The sequence below is a fragment of the Lonchura striata genome, chromosome 2, assembly GCF_046129695.1.
Source record: "Lonchura striata isolate bLonStr1 chromosome 2, bLonStr1.mat, whole genome shotgun sequence".
NCBI classification, from domain to species: domain Eukaryota; kingdom Metazoa; phylum Chordata; class Aves; order Passeriformes; family Estrildidae; genus Lonchura; species Lonchura striata.
In genome coordinates this window covers 105,831,029-105,852,888 of record NC_134604.1, presented here as the reverse complement: position 1 = coordinate 105,852,888, position 21,860 = coordinate 105,831,029, and the positions used below count along the sequence as shown (strand labels likewise).

The window sequence follows — 21,860 nt, the reverse complement described above, 5'->3', positions numbered from 1 at the left end:
TAGATTGCTTGTCACTAGCTTAACAGCTTTCTGAGACAAACTATAAAACAAATAATAAAAGAACAGCTTCAGAAACAGCCATGTAGGCAGAGAAAGTAATAGGAGTGGAAATAGGATAAGAAAAGAAATCTCTTTAGGATGATGGAAAAACACACTGAACAATATCATGAAAGAATCTACCCCCCATTGCTACTGAGCAGCTCATGAACACAACAAACTCTTTTTGGAAGGCAATAGTTACCCATCTGACACAAATATTAATCTGAAAAAAATATTAAGAGATGAAAAGGAGGTTTTTTCCTTCAAAGTTTCCCTTCAAATACTTTTGAAGGAAAAATGGACCACAGTGCAAATGTTGATTCTGATAATTTACAATATGAAATTGTAGGCTGATGCTTTTAGAGCGACAGGGAATTCCTGTAGCTTTTATCCATGAATGGTCACAATGGACCTCTGTTCCCCAGGACATTCTAAGAGATAACACTACAGACAGATCATCTGGCCTTTACAAAGCAGGTGGATGTATTTGCTATTAAAAGAGAAACTTTGGCATGAGGTTCAGTGAGAGGACCAGCAGGTAGGCTCTCCTGGGTGGAGTTGGAATGTTTTAACAAAATGCCTCCATTTCCCTCACGGGCACAGATGGATGGAGGTGTTACTCCTGAGTGTGGAGACTGAAATGAGGGGACACTAAAAAGGGTCAGCCCTGTTTGCTCATGGGATGGCAACCTGAGATATGCAAGAGAAACAAGCAGATTAAGGTAAGTCTACAAGGAATTCCTTTCCCTGTGTTTTCCACCTAGATTCTTTCACTCTTTCATCATGAATTCTGTATAGTTCTCATGAAAATATTTCCATTACACAGCTTGAAAGTATTTATGGGTTTAAAGAAAATCCTTGTGCACATATCAGTTGGAATTGGCGCTTCAAATCAAACTCTTTTATTTGGGTTATGAAGAGAAAGTTTTTCCAAAACATGCTTCCAAGTAAAAAATTAAGGTTTTACTTAACATTAAAACCTGGAAACTCATATAAAAGAGTTACCTTTGCTGCTCAAATAGGTACAAAGAAGGAATTTATATCCCCACAATTCGGGACATGGGAATTAGAAAACCCTAAGCTTTTCTTAAATAAGGGAACGAATTTTCTCAATGCATCTGGAGAAGCCCTATTTCAAGTGCTGGGGACAAAAGTGAATAGTAAGTTATTTTTCCATGGGGAAGCAGGATGCCTATAGCATCTCTAATGTCTTTTCTTTCTGCATGACCAAGAGAACTTCATGTCCCCAAGATTCCTCAGCACTGGCATGATAAGTGAGTTTTCTATCTTCCTTTGACCCAGATTTTTATTCTGCCTAAAAAAGAACACATCTTTCACATACTGTGAGTCAATAGAAAATAGTTGTCCTCCCTACATTTTTTTTTTTTTTTGTCCTTGGATCATATTTTAAGTATCCATTGCTCATGCTATGCAAATAATGAAATATCATGGAAAATATAAATTATGGACAAAGTATATAATAGCTATTTTACCTATAGACTTGCACAAGAAACCATAAAAGGTATGTGTTAAAAATTAAAATAATTTATGAATACTTAATTCAAGCTTATTTTCTAACTGCGTTTTTAAAATAACTTTTTACTGTGGGAGAACATTCCACAATAAGTAGCCACACTGAAATAACTGAGGATTCCCACTGTGCTTTTGCACCATACTCTGCTCTGATGTTAGCCCTTTATCCCTCTAAAGGTGCTTTCCTGACAACTCAGTGATTAATGGAAAAGAGGTGAGTAGTTAAATATTCAGCTTTCATATCTTGTATTCTCCTGACAGAGATCTGGAAGAATCACGCATATGCAAAAACTCTTTGAAATGTTGCAATTATTAAATTATTTCCTAAACCCTTTCAGAAATTAAAAATGGAAAAAAGACTCCTGTGGTTTTATACACCGTGAAAATATCAGGAAAGCTAAGAACCCATTATTATGTACTCCATTATGTCTGAAGCAGGAAGAGTGTTACTAGTAAATATAATATTCTCAACACTAACTCCCACAGCTTTTAATGGAAAAATATTTCTCATTTTTCAAACCTTACAGGCATAAGAGGAAATGACTACTTAACCAGGATTATCTTGTTTCATCCCCTTTAAAGATATGTATTTTGATTTTAAAAGTATTACTTTATCATGGTTGTCATAGTCTATTAAGACACTTAGACATAAGCAGCATCCATGTTTCTCATTCTGACATCTTTGACATTGTGCCTCATGGGTGCACTGCTTCAACCAAACCTCAAGGTGTGGGGCACTTTTTCATCAGCATTTTTCAAAATTTGTTATAGGGACACTGAAGAAACTCCTCCCAACTAATGACACCACTAACCTGAAAGAGACAGCTCCATGCAAGGAACTGATTAGTTATTGGTAACTCTGCAATGGCTCTTTCTGCTTTTTTCTGACAAGGGATAGCTCTGAATGTGTACAGTGAAAGTGGAAGTGTGGCAGGGAAGGGAAAGTCATTTGACTACAATAAACCATCAGGATCACTGTGGAAGTGCCCACAGCTCCTGGCCCATCTTGGGGAAAGTAATTCCTTTTCTCCAACTAACCCAAGCCTTTGCCTCTCCATGAGAACTACAAATGAATGCTAACCTACAATTAAAACCCATGCAAAAACCTTCCCTGGTGAGTTGATGAGTTGGATTCACACAAATGACTCCTGGGAAAAAAAAAAAAATACATTTCTCAGCTGTTCCAATCAACTGAACCAAAACCTTAATATGGAATTAGCTCCTGGAAGTTCCAGGACTAAGGTTATCAAAGTTTTGTCAACATGAAAAATTGCCTGACAAAATCTCTCTTTATCTAAAGACACTTAGATCTCTCTTTATCTAAGAGCTGTTTGTGTGTATCAACTGGTGAATAAATATATGTAAAGGGCAGGGGTGGACACTGAAACATCAGGAACAGACTCTCCACCTGATGATAATTTCAAAACTACTTCTGGCCTCTGAAGTCATTCCTGTTCTAGTTGGATTTGATGATTACACAGATTTTACCAGCAAGTCCAGAAAAAAAAGTGAGTAACAGAGAGAATTTGGCACAGACTATCACAGACCAGTACATAAACAAATGCAACTTCCCAAGGTCAACATGGTCCAGAAAGGTCCAGAGAAACAAGAAGGCAAGCACACACTAGTCAAAGCTAGTGCAGAGCTCTCCCAGGCAGGATCTACATAATCCTCCGTAGCTGATTTTGGTCATGAGCAGTCATTCTCGCAAATCTTTTGTGACAGTAATAGGCTTAAAACTGAAAAACAATAGTTAAGATAAATGGATATAGAAATGCTAAAGCTTCAAAGGCCAAGTGAAGAGTGCCCTATCAATGATTCTCAAAAGACAGAGCACTTGCTGACCACCTTTTTTCTTCATTTTATGTAATCTTTCTTTGTTTTTTCTCCTATTTTCTTATACTTGCATCCTATTTTCTGATACTAATTGAAATCTGCTTTTATGTATAAGTATTCAACAGAAACACAACTAGATAACTATAAAACCATCATGGTCTAATATAATTCACACATTAATATATTTCTTTCAGGTTTTATCTAAGAAACAGGAGAAATAGGTATTAGCTTTGCAGGCTGACATTAATCTAATTAGAATGTTATTAAGGAATCTCTCACTAAATGTCTATTGTAATCCTGGCTTCATAAACAAGACAGATTCTTGCTGCCCTTTTATTAGAGTCATAACCCAAGCACACAGTATACATCCTCCTTCCTTTCTGCATTTAACTGCTGCTTGTAGCATGGTCCAGTACCCCAAAGAGAGAACCTGTGGATTTCCCTTTTCTCTGCCACAACACGGGTACCATGTGTGGTCCTAATGATATTCTCTGTAAAGGACTGAAGTGGTTGTGATTCCCTCCTCCTCTTCTGCTGTTTCCCAGTATTTACTTGTTTTAACTCAGCCCCTGTAGAGATTTTGTGAGCATCCTGCATTCCAACTGCCTGTTGCCTTAACTTCTGTTTTTGAACAGGCTGTATTTTTCATTTTGTTGGAGGCCCTCATTTTCTGCCTGTTACGCCTACACCTAATATACTTTTTATTTATTGCACTAATTGCCACATGTATTTTTCAGCTTTCTCAGAGCCAGTTTTCTGACTAAAGGTCTTTCAAAGACACTTCAAATTCCTCTGAAGTTATTTCTAAAGTTTATGTTGTTCACTGGAATTTGACCAGAACACCAGACCTGACATATTAGACAATTTCTAAATATCCATATTCTCATTAAAAATCAGATGGGCTAAACTCCATAGCATGCATTTTAGTATCAGTCATATCAGACTGATTGCTTATCATCTAATCCCTTCCAGAAGTCAGATAGTGTCCTCTGTGTTGCTAAAACTTAAGGAGGCTTCAGCCTGCAAATAATGGGATAATTTGGGATCAGTGTAGAGCAGAGTACTAATAAATACTGCTTTGAAATCTGTAATCTCTACACAGAGGTTGCAGATTCTACTGCACATTTGCATGTGAAAGATTTTCTCTATTTTTTTTCTGATTAAAATTGGCAGTGTGGTAGATGGTGGATGCACACAAACCCATGGTTTGATTATTTGAAAAGATGCAGAAGTACCAAATGAAAGCTATGCTAAGCAGCATATATTTGGATCTTAGTGCAAGGACTCATTCTGAGATTACACCTTAACCTGAGAGAGTTTTCAATATCCAGAGATGCCAATCAAATGAAAAATACAAAGGCTGACTGGTAGCTTCCATCTTTGTAGAGTTCTGTGGGATGTCTGGCAGTTGTAAAATGTCTTCTAATAAGAAGGGCATTGAATATATTGTATAGAACTTTTTATTAATCCAGTTTAATTTTTAGTGATATTTTTACTGTACAGAATAAATTTACTCTTCTTTGCCTTTCTTTCTCTTCTTGTCTGGGAAGAGAATGGTAAGGGAATGAAGAAGAAGTCAATGTCCTTTACAGGGTTTAGACTTATGTAGGGTTCATGGTGTGCACTGAAGAAGGAGGAGCAATAACTGGAATCTAAAGCTCTTTCAAAGGAAAGAGCAAAACAGTTATTGCTGTTGTGGTAGCAGCTGCCATGACCAGATATGACTAGTTGGGTGTGGCTCTAGAGAGTCTGTACAGAGTGGAATAGAAGTATTTCCTCAATAAATTTGCAGTGTTTGTGGTGATAAAACATATAGAAATTCATGTGGAAACTGTGAATCAAGCAAGTTTCCATAATTTCAGTTACATTTCATCCTGTCTGGCCATTGTCAATAAATGTATGTAATTAATAAGTGGTCTGAAAGAGGATGATACTTGTCTTAGCTGTATCTGCCATGTATGAAATGCTGAAGTGAGTATTAGAGGATTCTTGAAGTTCAGAGTTCTTGGATTTCTGATTAGTTAAGGTAAGGATGTGGGAGGATGAAGATGTTTCTGAGATAATGACTTTCTTTTGTTCAATGACCGCCAATTTTATGGGGGATACTAGGGAAGGAGAAAGTCTCTTAAACTCTCAGGATATTTGGGTGAAAGCAGGAGAGGAAGTCCCTTTCATTACAACTACCACTTGTGAAGACTCTACTGTTCCAGATTATGCCCTTTCACAGAAATCTTTCTTGCTTTACTGATACAAGAAATGTCTGTCCCACCTCTGTTAGCAGTATAACCAAAGACTAATTGGAAACGGAATTCTTTAAAATGCCTGTCAGATAGAAAAGTGGAAAATGGTCCATTGCTGGCAGGTATTATAGCTCTGCAAAAGGCATAGTATTTGAATTCCAGGTAATCCTTTCCATTAGTTACATTAGAATAACTCTAGAGAATAGTAACAGTAAAAGAAGGCAGAACCCAGACTAGAAAGTCAAAATTATTCAGTACAAGAAACAAATATTTATCATAAGAGTAGTAGAGGCTGTCTAAATAGAGAAAGTTTGAAAAGTAAGAAACAGTATTGGTATCTACAAAACCACAGAAAAGGGCTATGCCCTTTATGGGAAGGAAATAGATGGTAGTAGTATTGTGCGTAAGTCTATCTCCAGCAGGCAAGGAAGATTACTAAAGTGAAAAGTGTACAGCCTTTTAGAGAGTAGGAAGGAGAGAAGGTACATTTTACATGCAGTTAGCATAAAATATTGAGAGTGTTTTTGAAGTCTTTAAAGAATGAATGCTATTGTTTTTCTAATACAGAATTGTTTCAATTGTCCTCAGGCTTCTGAAACATTTATCTTCATACAGAGATACATGTGGTATTCACGTTCTCTGAACAGAGAGAGACACGAGTCTCTCTCCCAGGATTTTTCCTGGGAAGTTGTGAGATGCAGTGAGAAAGCTCAAAGAAAGAAGAAAACAATTCTTATCTCTATTCGCTGTTCCCACATGTGGGATGTGTTATGGAGATTGTTTACCAAAGAGTGATTTGTTAATTGGACACCAGTGATGGTTGTTTGGATTGATTGGCCAATTGAGTCAAAGCTGTCTGGAGACAGTCAAGGGTTTTTCTTTAGTATCTTTTTAGTATGATTTTGCCTAGTATAGTATAGTATTAATGTAATATAATTTAGCTTAATAAAAGCTATTTATTCAGCCTTCTGCAACATGCAGTCAGAGAGTGTTATTCCCCATGCTGGGTGGGTCACGCTCCTTCGACAGATACAAAATCTTGAATCTCATATTACATACTGGAAAGGGTTTGAATTGCAAAGGCAACTGAAGATGATTGACTTAAGAGAATCAGAAAAAGTTTGAGACAGTATAAACTCTTACAATGCCTTTCAATACCATGCTTCTGAAATAAGTTTATCATTACTTACATATGCCAGACATTTACCTCATGATATTTTTAATTTATGACTCCAAACAGCTTGTTTTTAAAAGTGAAATTTTAAAAAATGTATAATTTAAACATTCTTAACAGTATTTTCTACTTAAATCAAAAATAATGTATAGATTCTGACAGTTACTTTTCCCAGGATTAGTCATTAAAGGAAAAGAATCCTAACATTAATACAACACAAGTGATTTCTTGTAAGTATACATTAGAGATGCTCTCTCAAGCCACCAATTTCTGTTATCATCTTATGTTTTTAAGGAGGCAGCACAGATCTTTACAAGTCTTGACCTTTATTAATCAGTGACTGATTCTTCTTTAGATCAATTTTTTAAGTAGACAGAACTGAGTAGCACAAATGCATGAGGAAGAATGAAAACTATTTAAAAAAACCCTGTCTTTTTTATTATCTTTCCTTTGTTTAAATTTAAACACAAAATTTAACAATTGTTCAAAATTTTTTTTCTTATCTGTTAGAAAACACTGGTATAACCCAGCTTCTCCTTGTCTTTTAAAACACACTTATGGCTTACTACCATAAGGAAAATGATGCAGGGTATATGGGTTTTCATCTCTGTATGAGAAAATGTTTGGATTTTTAATTTATTGTTTTTCCATAAAGCTTGTAAAATCTATAGCTGCAGTAATCTGGTCCCATTTATGCCTATAATATACATAGGATATATGTGGATGACAATCATTTTCCCTTTTAAAAAAACTTTTCCCTTTAAAAAACATTTTCCCTTTTAAAAAGCTACTTTTAAAGGTAGACTGCTGGCTTTAAAATAATTTATCCTTCATTAAAAAAATGATTTATACTTCATTAAAAAATGTTATGTATGGAATTTACTAGGCACTAAAACTGATGATACAGATAATTGGATTTTCATTCTATAGACTCTCTAGTCTCATATTTTTTCTAATTGAAACTGTAAAAATTTATTAAAAATAGTTTTAATTTTGCTCAGATTTCAATACTTTTGTCTTTTAACCTATTTGCATGTATTTCTGAGCTGCAAAAGATGAACAGCAGGAACAGATGGTACTAATTTTTAGATTATTATCTGTGTTGGGTTTCCTAATTAATTTTCAAATAACCCCAGAGTTTTAATTCAAATATAATATCATGTTGTGTTTTCACAAGCAAGGCAAATTTATCTACATTTTGCCAATATGATAGATAAAGTATTTGGGGGTAGGTAAGTTATTGATCATAAATAAATAAACTAATCATTACTAACTGTGAAGAAGCTGTTACATATTGAATAGACAAACATGATAATTGATGATTTAGGAAGGATTCTGTATTGTTCTTTAAATCATAAATGTGGTACCACAGTTCACGGAATTGCAAAACATTTGTGCCACAGCAAGTGATAACAAATATTGTGAGTCTTTTAGAAAGCAAAGAAAACCCCACAGCCTTATACTTCAGCAATGATTTATCTTCCATAACTCAGGAAATGCTGCTGGGGTCAAGTACTGAGGCTCAGCTCATCTACAAGTCAGTCCCACTTGAGACCCAAATTAAGTGGCTTCAAAGTAACCAGCAATACCTGCACCAGCTTCCCCCTTTAGACATCTCAAACTACTGAAGTCCTTATTTTCATCTGTGGGTGGCTTGTAAATTGCTACTGACAGTTCAACGCTTTGTATCTCCTTATCCATTAGGTTAATTCAGAATGAATCATACTGAATTTAGGACACAAACCCTCATGAATTACATCTCATGCCTTGGGATATTATGACAGCTCAGGGGAGTTGGTCCACACCCACACTTGTTAACAGATTGCCGCAAAGCAAAACCAGAGAGAGGGGCAGGGGTACTGCAGAGGGGTGGGCGATGGACCAGGCAGTGACACCATCTTGCCACAATAAGGATAGAACTTGTAAATGACAAGCAAAGTTGAGCAGAAGGAATCCTCAAACTTGGAGAGATGCTTAGTACAGTCTTTTTTGGTCTACTTCAGGCTGGAACTCTGTTTTCTAATTACATGGAGTTCAAAAAATGTATGTGAAGACTCACTGAACATAGTCAGAGTGGGGCTTTGGTAGTTTGGCATTAGCAGTGATGACACAGCAGCTCAATTTTCCTAAAGAAAAATCTAGTTTCAACTGAAAGGGAAAAATGAAAGAATTTCAAAACAAAAGTGATTTACTCTTAAAATTACTAATTTGGAACCATTTTCATGGATAATTGCCTGCAACACAAAGTTAGACAAAAGTAAAAATAAAATATCACTCAATCCTTACATTAACCATACAAGGTATTGTATGTATTGGACTTTTTCAATGTATTGTACAGATAATGTTGAGTCAACCACATTACTGTTGCAGGTTATATTAAAATCAGTACATTTTTCATAACAAAGCAATGTTTCAAATGCAGAAACAAATTCATTTTTTTCATGCCACTAAGAGGAACAACTAAAAAATGCCTCAAAATCTTCTGACATGACAGCATTAAGAGACTGAAAATGCACCAAATAAAATATCATCCTTCTAAATTAAAATTATCTTTCAATTTTGCTGAGTTGTGTAAGTATGACCATCAAAAATTATTTGCTATGTTGTTCTCAGTATCTGTAATCTATCATGTGCAGTTCTGCAGAAAAACAAGAACCATCATACAGTGTGCCTGTTACTCATATTGATGAGTAAAGATGAGATGGAGAAAGAACAATGGATAAACAAAGTTAACTTAATATCTAATTAAAAAGTTGGTATGAGTAATACCATTTTTCCTTTTATCACAGTTAAATGTCTGCTTTGCTCTCAAGCTTCTTTAACTGTATATCAGATAGTCAATTAAGTAGCAGTGTGATTCAATATAGCTTTAAATAATATCAAAGCAATTATGTCCTTGTCATGGTCATGGCAAATCGTTGACACATCTTAATTAATGGAGCTACATCTCAACAAATTTAGCAGTCAAAAATGTAAACATATTAGAAAAACTGGGCTATAAATTTCTGTGATATACCACACCTTTTCCATTTCCTGTTGTAAAATTCCTCTTGTTATATGGGTCAATGTAAAATGTTTCTCAAAGCTATATTTTAATATATTTTTGGAATTTGGCATTGATTCACCTGTTACATACATGTATCATGGAAGAAGACAGTCACACGCCCCAAGTTCAGGTATGTCATCCCAGATGTCTGAAAAAAATACTCTGAAAAGATGTCTGAAAAAATCCTATACAGGGAATGGAACAAGTTGTCAGTTTGCCAAAGTCCAGGCAAAGCCACCTTGAAGGGAAGATGCAGGTAGCTGCAAAGCAGTTCCACTGTGGTGTGATATGATTTATGTCATGCAGGTGACTCTTGATCTGTATTGACATTTTTGGGAACTTATTGTGACCAAGTGTAGACTTAGAGTGATGTTTCATAATCAGTTTGAGCCAAAACACCTTCTTCCACCTTTTCTCCCTGGCTGCAATTCCCAGTCTCACCATGTATTGGCATGAGGGTTTGCTGCACTCGTGTCACCATCAGTATAGAACGTCATCCAGTTTAAATTGGTTTCCTTTCCTTTAAATTGCTTTGCATCCCTGTAAGGAAGAATGCTGAAGCTGGATGAAATAAGAGGGTGAGGGGAGGCAGTTGTCAGAGCAGCACAGATTTACACCTCTTTAAAGCAATCATGAAACATCACACCATTAATGGCTGGCATAGCTGGCAGGTGAAACCTCTCTCAAGAGGCTGTACTGACTAATTCAGGAGCCTATTTGAGTCTAAACTGAATGTAAAAATAGCAGGAACACAAAGGTACTGACAGCAGCAGAAGTTAGGCATCTTAATGCTTTTGTGCATCTTACTCTAAAAGGGGGTTTATGTTGAGGCTTTTAGTAATTTTCTCTTTAAATGTGGCTGTATCAGAACAATTTTAAACAGAAAACAAGAAGACCTATGGGTTTGCCTATCCAGAAATTGCTGGAAACAGTAGCAAAACTTTTTCTCCTCTCCAGGCCTCTTGCTGCTGTAAAAGTAGGAACCTCTTGAACTGCCGGCTCAGTCTGCCCTGGAAACCACACTCCATTTTCTGCATCCATTTTCCTTTCCTCAGGGACAGACTGATAAAAGGAACTCCCTAAATAAACCAGTTCTGAAAAAAGGTGTGAGTATTCATAAAACTAAAACGCAGGCAGTGAATTGTAATGGTATGAACACTCGGAAAAGTCTTTCAAATACACTGAGTTATGCCTTGCATGTGTCCTTCCAGTAACTACTACAATAACATTTTAGTCCTCATTTTAGGTTTTGATTTAAACTATGTTGAACTATTATTGTTGGTAACACATTTGCATGTGTGTCCACTGTAGTAAGTAAATTATTCTGAACATTCTTATTTTGGAATGGCAGTTCCAAAATATTTTTTCTTGGATTTTGCCTTTCTAAATGTAACTTCTGTTTGTTTGTTTTTCCTAAGATGAATAATCTCACTGATTTGAGTATGACATAATGTAAAATATTTGCATTAATAAGCTTTTTTAAGTGCCTGACCTTTCCGAAGCACTGGGATACTGTAAATGGCACTTTGGATAATGTTGCTATGATATCAGCTGTGTTAACTGCCACTTGACAAAGAAAAAAAAATATTGGTTGTTGTATTTTTAAATTGTCTTGTTTTATATGAGGATTGAAAATATTAAGAGTTAAAAAGGTCTTCCAAACAGAAATCCTCTAATTTTGACTTAAGTGGGATGAATTCTCTGTTTAATATAAATTTATGGGATATTAAAACCACACACAAGAAACCTGCAAAAATTCTCTTCTAGAAACCTATAGACAGCTTTGCATCAATCTCTAAACATATAAAACCACCACCAAGAAGCTAGTCAGTCCTCCTTTGATTTTTAATGAGGAGAAATGTACCATGCATGCTTTTAGATATCTCATGAAAATCTGACCGTGAATGAATGATTAAAAATTACAAGCATTTATTACTTCAAATTAATTGCTTTGAAAGCTGTGAAAGAAACTAAACTTATAACCCTACAGCCTCACATCCCCAATCTATTCATTACATTAGTGTACAGAGAAGTAATTTTGCAATGGTTGTTATAATTTTTTTCTAAATAAGCCTAATGTGGTTCACTGAAGTATGTGCTTCATTTATTCCTGTAGTGAACATTAATAGTTACTTGATACATTTTGTTTCATGGTGAATATAAAATTTGTCTAATATTTCTTTTCCAATATTTTCAGTTGCTGTAAACTAGCTTTTGGAATGACACCAGCATACTGGTAATACAACACATAACTATGTGAAGAACACTTTAAGCAGATTAAATGACTGATTCATTAGAAGGTGACATTTGCTGAAGAGCTCCAGGTAAGTTCTCAGGCCTCACAAACCCCTACATGCTGTAAATTTAAATTTGGGGTTTACTGGACTGAATGCCTTCCCTCTCCTTTAACTTCCTAGCTCCATGGCTCTCATGAGTTGCCTCTGAGCAGTGAAACAAGTGTTTTAACACCTGGGTTTTTTTGCATTTGGTCTTTTATTTGTATATACTTTCAGATTGGCATGAAAACTAAGTACTCAAGAAACCTCTGCTTTCAGGTGATATTTTACTTTCTTGTGTGGAAAAGAGCAAAAGTACCTAAGTAGTCCATTGTCAGAATTTTACCTCAGGCAACAGAATAAAAAATTAAAAGAGGACAGATTGTGGAAAATACTGCTGTACTACCTTTTGTTTCTAACTCTTTAAAACATTCTCAGACAGGTACAGAGCACCAGTTATGGTTGGCATGTGACTTTTGAACACACTGCCAGTCTTATTTGTCAATAAGAAGTTTCGACTAATAACCCTGTGCATCCTAATATTCTCAAGCCTATCCCAAAACAAAATTATGCACTGACCTATAGCTCATCGTGCATTCATTACTAAAAAAATACTATATAAAGCTTTATAATACATGCTATCTGTAAACTGTTGTTGGAATTATTTTCATTTTTTAATATCAATTATGCTATGTGGCACCAAGTTGAATTTCTGTATGTGTATTATTTTTATTTTCAATTTTCCCATATATTAAATATACAAAATTACATAGGTAACAAACTGAATATTTATTATAAATAAATATTGTTAATATAAGTTGATATATAAGATATAAATTGATTAGATCTTGAGATTATATATCCTGTGTATTCATCCATAATATCCTATGAAAACAGACAAGAATAGCACTTCAGAATGCACAGTCTGGAGTCTCAGTGTTACTCATCTGTTAACAAATATAAAAAAAGATCCTGTTCAGCTGATTGCTTAAAAATATCCACACTACTCTGTTCTAAACTGGAAGAGTTTATCAAAAGCATTTAAGCCCTCCAAACCCTTAGTGTTCCTTAGTCCTTGTATTTTCTAGTGACCTGACAAGCCCTCAAATCCCCAATAATGTTTGCTATTAAGAATGCATGCAGATTTAGATGTATTTTTCAGAATTAAACCTGTGTGCAGTGCTAAATCTTAATTCAAGCTCACAGTATGTCTAAGACAAAATCTGTGTTCAGTGCAGCTTCCTGTAAAACTACTCCTTTGAACTGCATGAGCACATGCTGACTTTACCAATAAGGCTGGAAATAATTTATTCTAGAACTGGAAAACAGACTACTTCCTGTAAAAACTGTAAATTCCTGAGTAAAAGCTGTACTACTTTTTCTCATTTCACCAATACATTATTCTTGAGATGGGCTTTATGTATGACTAACTTTGCTGCTCACAAGAGAACTATATCCCTACAGCAAGATATTCTGGAGGAGTTAGTTAATTTAAATACGGTTATTAATGATGGTACACAATATTAAATTTTGAGTTTGACATTTTCTGTTTAACATTTTAATGCTTGTTCATAGCACCATTGTATGATGATCTGTTTGTTTTTTTTTTAACACAAACACTCATTTGTTTTTCAGCATCATGTATGATGAAGCCCCTAAATATAATTCAGAAACACTAATTATACCTTGAAGCAAAAAATCTAGCAAAAAATGATCACAGAACAATATGGTTCCTGATTTTTTAAATGCATAACATTAATGTCTTTCTAGGACTATAATTTCACATTAAATAATATACTAGATTTGGCTAAATTGCATTTATTTCTGTGTGTACTTAATATGACCTTGCTTACAATAATTTATGTCCTGCTCTTTGCCACAGAGTATTCCTACAAAGGTTTTGCTTTATCTGAGTTTATTTCACTCCAAGAGTAAGGAACATACAATTTTTGACTGTTTAAGTCATAAATTATGCAGGATGATCCAACTGATATGCAAAGTTATCTCAGGTTTCATAGTCTCCTCATATTATCAAAATAGACTGGGTTGTATTACAGAAGCAATCTGAAATAGAATATTCTCATATATCTAATCAGTACATAAAGAATCAAATTGACACAGTTGCAGAGATACTGAACAGACATTTTGATTTCATCAAATCCTGTTCAGATGTTTAACACAGATAAGTATGTTATATAGCACTCTAGAGCAGATGTTTCTCCATGGAGTATAACCTAGCATGAATAAAAAAGTTTTACTCTTCCACCATTAAATCACATAAATGTGCCCCAGAGAAAGAATTGATAAAGTGGGATAAAATTTGAATGAATGAATTGTCAAATTTTGTCCATAGGTAAATAAATAAATATATATACAGGAAGAGATTATGTGTACATGTATATATGTATTTATTCTCAGACACAAGTGAATTAAGAAAGAAAAAGAAGGCTATAAAATATATAAGCTAATTTTAATATCTTAACCATGACCTCTTAGGATTTGATTAAATTGGGAAAAAAGTAGAAGGAAATCAGTTGACATGTCACTGAACTGTAACCACAAACTTTTCCTTAGTGCAGTTAAGTGATTTTGACTCACTTATTGTCTCTTCAGTAAACTGTATTAGGCCCTTCATGGGGAGCCTCAGCTACAGAATAGTTGGATTAATGCAATCTGAAGGTTAAAAGTTTTAAAGAGGGAGTGTAGGGTACCTTGCAAACACTTTTTTTTTTTTTCTTTTTTGGATAGTCAGATTTTAGAGATTAAAACTTCCCTTATCACCCTCTTCATTAGATTTTTTTTTTATTTTTCCTAAGTGAAGGCCCTTGTGGGGAGCCCACTTTAACGTTATGCTTCTGACTTTGGAATTTGAAAGATGAGCTGAAAATATCAAGAAGAAAATTTAAAATTATTTTCCCTGTTTAAAGTAGAACATGTAAAAGTGTCTGTGTGCAATTGTGGTCAGGTTGCATCTGGTTTGACTGAAAAAAGATACATACATGCTAAAACAGGTATTTTGATATTCTGAACTTCCCATTAGCACTGCTTCAGAGAAATAAAGGGAACCTTTTTTTAATAATTTCTTCCCTTCTAACGAAATGATCCTGTTTTATAAAAAAGCAGTCAATAATACATTTATTAAATTTGCTTAAACTGACTTAAAACCCCTCACTGCTGTTATTATTGCTGCTTCTGACACTTCACAGGCTCTCCATTTTTCAATGTATCTCTTCCAATAATGGTCCTCAGAGCTTGCAACAACAGGGCTTGAGCTGCTTAACACATCTAGCTATTATCATTGACAAAAAGACAGCAAAATTAACAGCAAAATGCAAACTTCTGCCCCAATCAGATAAATATTTCCCTGTGAGATTTTCCTGAATGGTTGGTTTATATTTTCATTTATATCTTCATAGGAAAAATTGTCAAAAAACACTTGTAGTTTTGTTTCTTTGCTTGTTTTCATTTGTTTGCTTGAGGTTTTGTTGTGGTCTTCCCTGATTTTTTCCATATACTAATAGCATATATATTCTTTATCCATTTACACTAGATTTCAAATATTTCACTTTTTATGAACTAGTCTGCAGTAAAGTCATTAACTATGTGAATTTTTCAGCAAAGCTTTTTTTTAATGTTTTACTAGATGAGTATTACCCAGGAAATGATACAATATTAGACCAAAATGTTTCAGAACATTGAGGTTATAAAGTTCTCATTAAAAAAAAAAATCTCTTAAAACATTAGTTTGTTTAAATCTAACTTTTTGCAATAAATAGTTCAAAAAGAAAAATTTCTTTTTCAAACACCCCAAGTTGTTTTTTTAAAGAATAATCCATGCTCTTATATAAATATTAAAGAAATTGCATGACATTGGGGAAGTAAATTTTGAATTTACTGTTTTAATTATTCTCATGTGAAACTGTTGCCCATATTATGTTAATCTAATCAGAATATATCAAAGAGCTAGTGTCCAATTGAAACACATGATCCAAAAAAGGTACAATTTTTTTAAAAGACAGTTGATGTAAGCATATAAACTTGAAATTCTTCATACAATGGAAAAACAATCTTTGTGCTGCAGAATGAATAAAGCATTTATATGTAATTTGTAGAAATAAAAATTCTCAATATTCTTTCAATTCAATTTCCGTCCTGAAAGGAGTCACTGATTGCTAATTATTGCATATCACTTTAGTTAATTTATTTATACATCTACTGATTAATCTAGTTAGGGATGGCTTTTGTCATTAACAAGGTCAATTTCTGTGGAAAATTTTTATGACAACACAGTGCTGTAAAGGAACCAGCATTCTTCTTTCCCTGATGGGGAGCTTCTTCCTATTACTACCTTAGAAATAATATACTAAATGTTTTTCAAAGAATTTTTATCTTGAATCTGTGCAGGGAAGGGTGAGAAATAAGAAATCCCCAATTCATTATGTAACAGTTAATTTAATTTTATCAAAATAATGCCCTGGATAAAAACAGGACAGGTATTCACTCTGTACTTGGTCACAAGTAATGTTTTACATTGGATAAAAGTTAGGAAAATTCACTTTATTCAGATGACAGGGAAAGTCTCTTAGTTCTTGTACAAAATTATGTTTTAGGTCCAATTTTAGGTCCATTACTAGAGTGCTGAAAATACTTTATTCCTTTTTTTGTTTGTGATTTTTGGGGTTTTTTTTTGTTTGTTTTTGAGGGGTTGTTTGTTTGTTTCTCTTTTCCAAAATCAAGCCTATTTAGCTAAAAATAATTCAACAATAGCTTTATTTTTCTGAGTGAATTTTGATATGTCAAATTACATCCCCATGCAGAACCAGCATATGGAAAAACGGGGAGGACAGAGGCTAACTAGCTTGTGAGGTGTTTAAAATAATTATTTCATGTTTTGTAATTTTTAATCCAGATCCATTATTGTCTGTTATGGAATCACATTTGTCTTCTTTAGTAACATGACACGAACCAACTGGTTAATAAAATCTGACTTTTTTGAGTCAGGTTAATAGTAATCTTTGTTTCCTTGATGGGGGCAGATAGGACAGTGTTGGTGTGAAAAACACTGTAACCTGAAAGGTGAAATTGAAAAGACTCAGAACTTGCCAGTAAAAAAATCCCAGAATATAAGTTTAAAGTAAATGTTCATATAATGGATATGATATATTTCTATCATAAATACATAACATCTGCATGACTCTAAAATTAAAAATATAGTTGCACACAGTTTTAGTATTTCTGATATATAAGGAACAATGCTAATTAACTCCTTCCTGAACAGGTCTGTGTTAGTCTTTTCAGGTTTGTATTTTCACTATTATTACAAAGGGGTCCTATGTTATTAGGGATTTTTACATTTGATTTGGCTAGCATGTTGAAGGTAAGAAGAATACTGTGGAATTCAGTTCCTTGGTCATTATGTTCCTCATTCTCATGCCTTGCCTCCCCTGGCTTCCTGCTTGTTGCTTTTTCTCCCTGGCCCATGATGCTGCCAAACCACAGAATGGCTCGGAGCTGAAAACACTCTTTGTCTTCTTACGCCTCCAAGCTTTGCAGGACACAATCTTTTGAAGAGTGTGTTTTACATAATATTTAATCTGGAGTTGCTGTTTCCAGAGAAGTAGTTTGTAGTGGGGTCACATATCTACCTAGAAGACTTTTTATCTGGAGAAAAGCTTAAATGTAATTAGCATTTTTTATCCTTGCAACAGGATTAAGTAATTGATTGCAAAATTGGAAACGAAGTAACAAACAGAAAACATGAAGTCCAGAAACTAATCTTTCTTTCCTCATCTGGGTTTTTTACTTCATTCCCTAGCTTTTCCATGCTATTTTATATAAAAGCTTTTGAGAAATTAAATTCTCCTTCAATTTTTATCCTGTGCTTCCATCTCGTGTGTTTCTGGTTACTATTCAGTGAAATAAACAGATATTTCTGATGATATATCAAGACACTTGTGACCCTCCAAAGTTGCTGGTTGCAGCACAGCCATGCTTAACACACTCCCAAATACCAGCTGAATAGCATGACACATTTTCCTCAAACAGCTCTGGATACCTGGAGCACAATGGGAACCCGTGAGTTCCTAGGATTGAGATCTGCAGATTCTCCAGCTCTGTTTTCTCACCTTTTGCCTCAGCAAGTCTGACTTAAGTAGTATCAGTCACCCCTTAGAGAAACTCCTCCCTGCAGTCACATCCTGATCTGATGCTGTTTTATGGAAGCCAAGCAGGATAATAACACAACAGGTTTGTGGTCCCATGGCATTAGTTTTAATTGCTGTGTATAAAGAACCCACTGTGCCTCATATGTCTGTCACCCATCAGTGAATAAGATGCGTCTTAGATATGTCTTGGGAGTTAAATACACCCCTATTTAGATACTTCATGGAGGTGTTCTGTTGAAGAACTGAATTCCAGTAATTCTTTCAACAGAAATACACTGGTTTTACTGAGGTCTTTCTCAGGAGTGTACCCAGCACTGCTCCACAGGGGTCTGTGGAGCAGGGGAACAGCAGGGGAAGATTTGGAGGTGAACAATCACTATTGACTTTCTAGTTCATCGTGTGCACCTGGAGCTACACACCCCTGTAAGGTAGGTACAACCTCCCAGAGCATTCCCTGACACACACACTTAACCTCTTTCATCTCCAACTCTGCAAGGTAAGAAGGACAGAAATGTGGCAGCAGAGCAGGGCTTGCCCCAGCTCCCCAGCAATTGGTTACCTGCTAAAGAAATCCTGGGCTGCCCCAAGCTCCTAGCTCCTTGCTCTATGTTCTCTTTGGGAATGGGAATATCATGCATTCCACTTCTCCGGCATCCACCAACACTTCTATTTTCCAAGTAAATGACAAACACACCATCCCCAAATACATTCTGGAGGACTAACATTTTCTGGCAGTGTCTAGACTGGCCACAAAATGTGGCCACCCCAAGCCTCAGCTGAGTAGAATTGTCCTAGCTTCAACAGCTATCTAAGTGAACCTTGGCATTATTCCAACATTAAAATATTCTGCATCTTTGTAAGGTATGAACTGACCCCCTGAAATGAACACTGGCTGTCCTCAGGGAAAAATAGACCTTTCAAAGGTTATCCAGCACAACTAAAGCATTAAATCTAAAAGCAGAAAAACACAGTTTTTGTGTTAGGGAACTATAATTTTTTTTCACTTGTTCCAGTTCTCAAAGGTTTTTCACAGGTTTTTAAACAACAAATTAATACTTTATTGTAGCTTCTTGATATAAGGCTAAGTACTGTAACTTCACATAAATTTATGGTCAGACTTTCCCATCTGTGTCAGAAAGCAATGTTTTCAAGTTAACTCTTTTATATTAACCCACAACTATTTAGTTTTCTGAAGAAGGTATTTTTCAAACCCAGCTCTTTTCAAATTATTTGATATGTTTCTTAGAACTATGAGAAATCATAACTGAGATTAATGTACAAAAAGCCTCTAGCTAGCCATTAAAAATTACACTCTTCTTGAAATAGCCTTACCATGCAGTATATTTAGCAGGACAACATCAAAGCCCAGAAAAGTTCTACCTTTTGATTTTGTTTTTTTTTTTTTTTCCTTTTATTTCAACAAAATATCTCAATAAGCAACATTAGTTAAAAAAAAAGTGCAGTCACTTTGTTCTCTGTTTCCTAGTCTTGTGTACAAACAACTGAAAATCATTGAGGACTGGCATACAGGAAAGATTTTCTGAATCAGTGTTCAGAAACAATACCTTCAGAACAATAGAAAGTAGCTCTAGAAGGAAACATGCTACACACCTCCTTTTCTATAAAATAGTTTCTAAAAAAAAACCTTGTATATCAGCATATCAGAAATTTACCTGGATAGTCTGAATCATTCAAAGTAATAGTTTACTTATACCAAAGAAAATATGAGTTATTCTCTGGCCACTATTAGCCATAAGATGGTAATCACCATAAAATTCTCTGCCAATGACTGTCAGAATTAATTTGCAAGCCTTCTGCTTTTTCTGATGTTGTGTTGCAGAATGTACTGAGCTTTACTTGCTGTATTTTTTTCTATGAGATTTATATATACTTTTTCCTACGAGATTTGTTTCCACCAGATTGGTTTCCATTTTCTCCTGTATCCAACATGCTAGAAAATCTATCAATAGGTTACTGTTCTGACACCAAAGCATAATTCCAGTGTGGCCTACTGTTTGTTTCTTACAAGTTGCCCCCATTGCCAATCCACAAAAGAGATAAATTGCTATATCCTGCAAAATCTAGTAACTCATGCACTCAGTTTTGGAGCCCTCATTACCTCTGCAGCAGTAGGACACAAAAGTGATCAATCATACATGAAACAAAATACTTTCTTCATGCATCAATTTCTCTTAATTCATCTATGCATAAATATCCATACATTCAGAATTATCAGATGCTATTATGATAACACTAATGTTTGCTGGATGATTTGCCCAGCACAACCTTTGTAATTATGAAAATATCTTTGCTGCCAACAGAGCACAGAAGTCTTCTAAGCAGAACTTAAACCACAAAATCCCAATGAATCCCAGAGTAAATATGTATAAATATACAAAGAAGGGAAAGTATAGAAAGAAAAGTTTGGATACTCTGGTCACCGTTGACTTTCAGCAAGATAAAACCTACTATCAGTAACCAAAAGCTTAGCATTCAGTATTAATTATTAAGATTTTTTTTGCCAACAACAATCTTGTCAATGATATATCATACATTTCTGCATGGAATCAACATATGTTTAATGTCTTTTCAATTAAGTTATTAATGTCAGCATGCCATCACATTGCCATCATACATTTACACATCAAATTCCTTCATACAATTTGAACAGAGGTTCTGTTTGCTACTTACCTAACTGGGTCTCCTGAATTGTTAGCTTACTCTCCAAGGGGTGTAAAAGCTTTGGTGGTTTATCTGTTAGTGGCGCTAGAAAAGAAAGAAATTCACATATGTAGTGTTCTGATTATTATTGGGTAGACTAAGACTTGGTTTTATACCTATTATTTCAAGAAGGTTTTGGGTTTCTATTATTTTAATAATGTTTATGCCTTCAGTAACTGTAAATGTTTTTCCTTAGACAGTAAATATAACTCCAAAATTAAAGGCCCTTGTATTAAAAAAAAAATATTCTCTTTAACCCCTCACAAAAAAAAAAAAAAAATCCACCAAAAAATGCAACCAAGCAATAAAACAAAAACAACAAAAGCCCCCACACCAACCAACCATGAAAAAAACCCAAACCAAAAATGCACTGACATGGCAATTTTCTTTTTTTGTAAATATTATTCAGAATTTCACACTTTGCTGTGATATTTAATTATTTTTCTATAATGTATAGTCATTAAAAGATAGATAACATAAGTTACTCTAGAAAAATTTTGAACATTAAAATTTTATTTCAAAAGATATACCCAACACTGAAACTTTGTAAAGTGTAGTACTAATAAAAGGCTGTTTTTAAAATCCAAGGAATTGATACAATGAAATAATGTCAAGATTCCTAATATGATGGCTTCCCTTTTTCCTTTTAGTCTAGCCTGAAATAATATTATTAGACTTATGCAATAATGGAATAGAAATTAGAAATTGTTTATAGTGGTTAAAAACCTTCTGAAGGCTGTTGAAATGTGTTCAAACCATCCATGTATATTAATCATGCTATTCTACTACATATAACATCTGTCTACTTAATTCATAGACATGACATTGATT

General features: G+C 34.5%; 1 protein-coding gene across 3 annotated transcripts in view; it reads right to left on the bottom strand.

Moving 5' to 3' along the window:
* IL1RAPL1 (interleukin 1 receptor accessory protein like 1) overlaps nucleotides 1-21,860 on the bottom strand; it is a 669,103-nt gene that overhangs the window by 140,232 nt on the left and 507,011 nt on the right. For all 3 annotated transcript variants that reach the window (XM_021552988.3, XM_077781655.1, XM_021552991.3), the window contains one exon: nucleotides 21,000-21,074. In XM_021552988.3, the coding sequence (XP_021408663.1) occupies nucleotides 21,000-21,074 (75 nt within the window). The remainder of the gene's footprint in view (nucleotides 1-20,999; nucleotides 21,075-21,860) is intronic.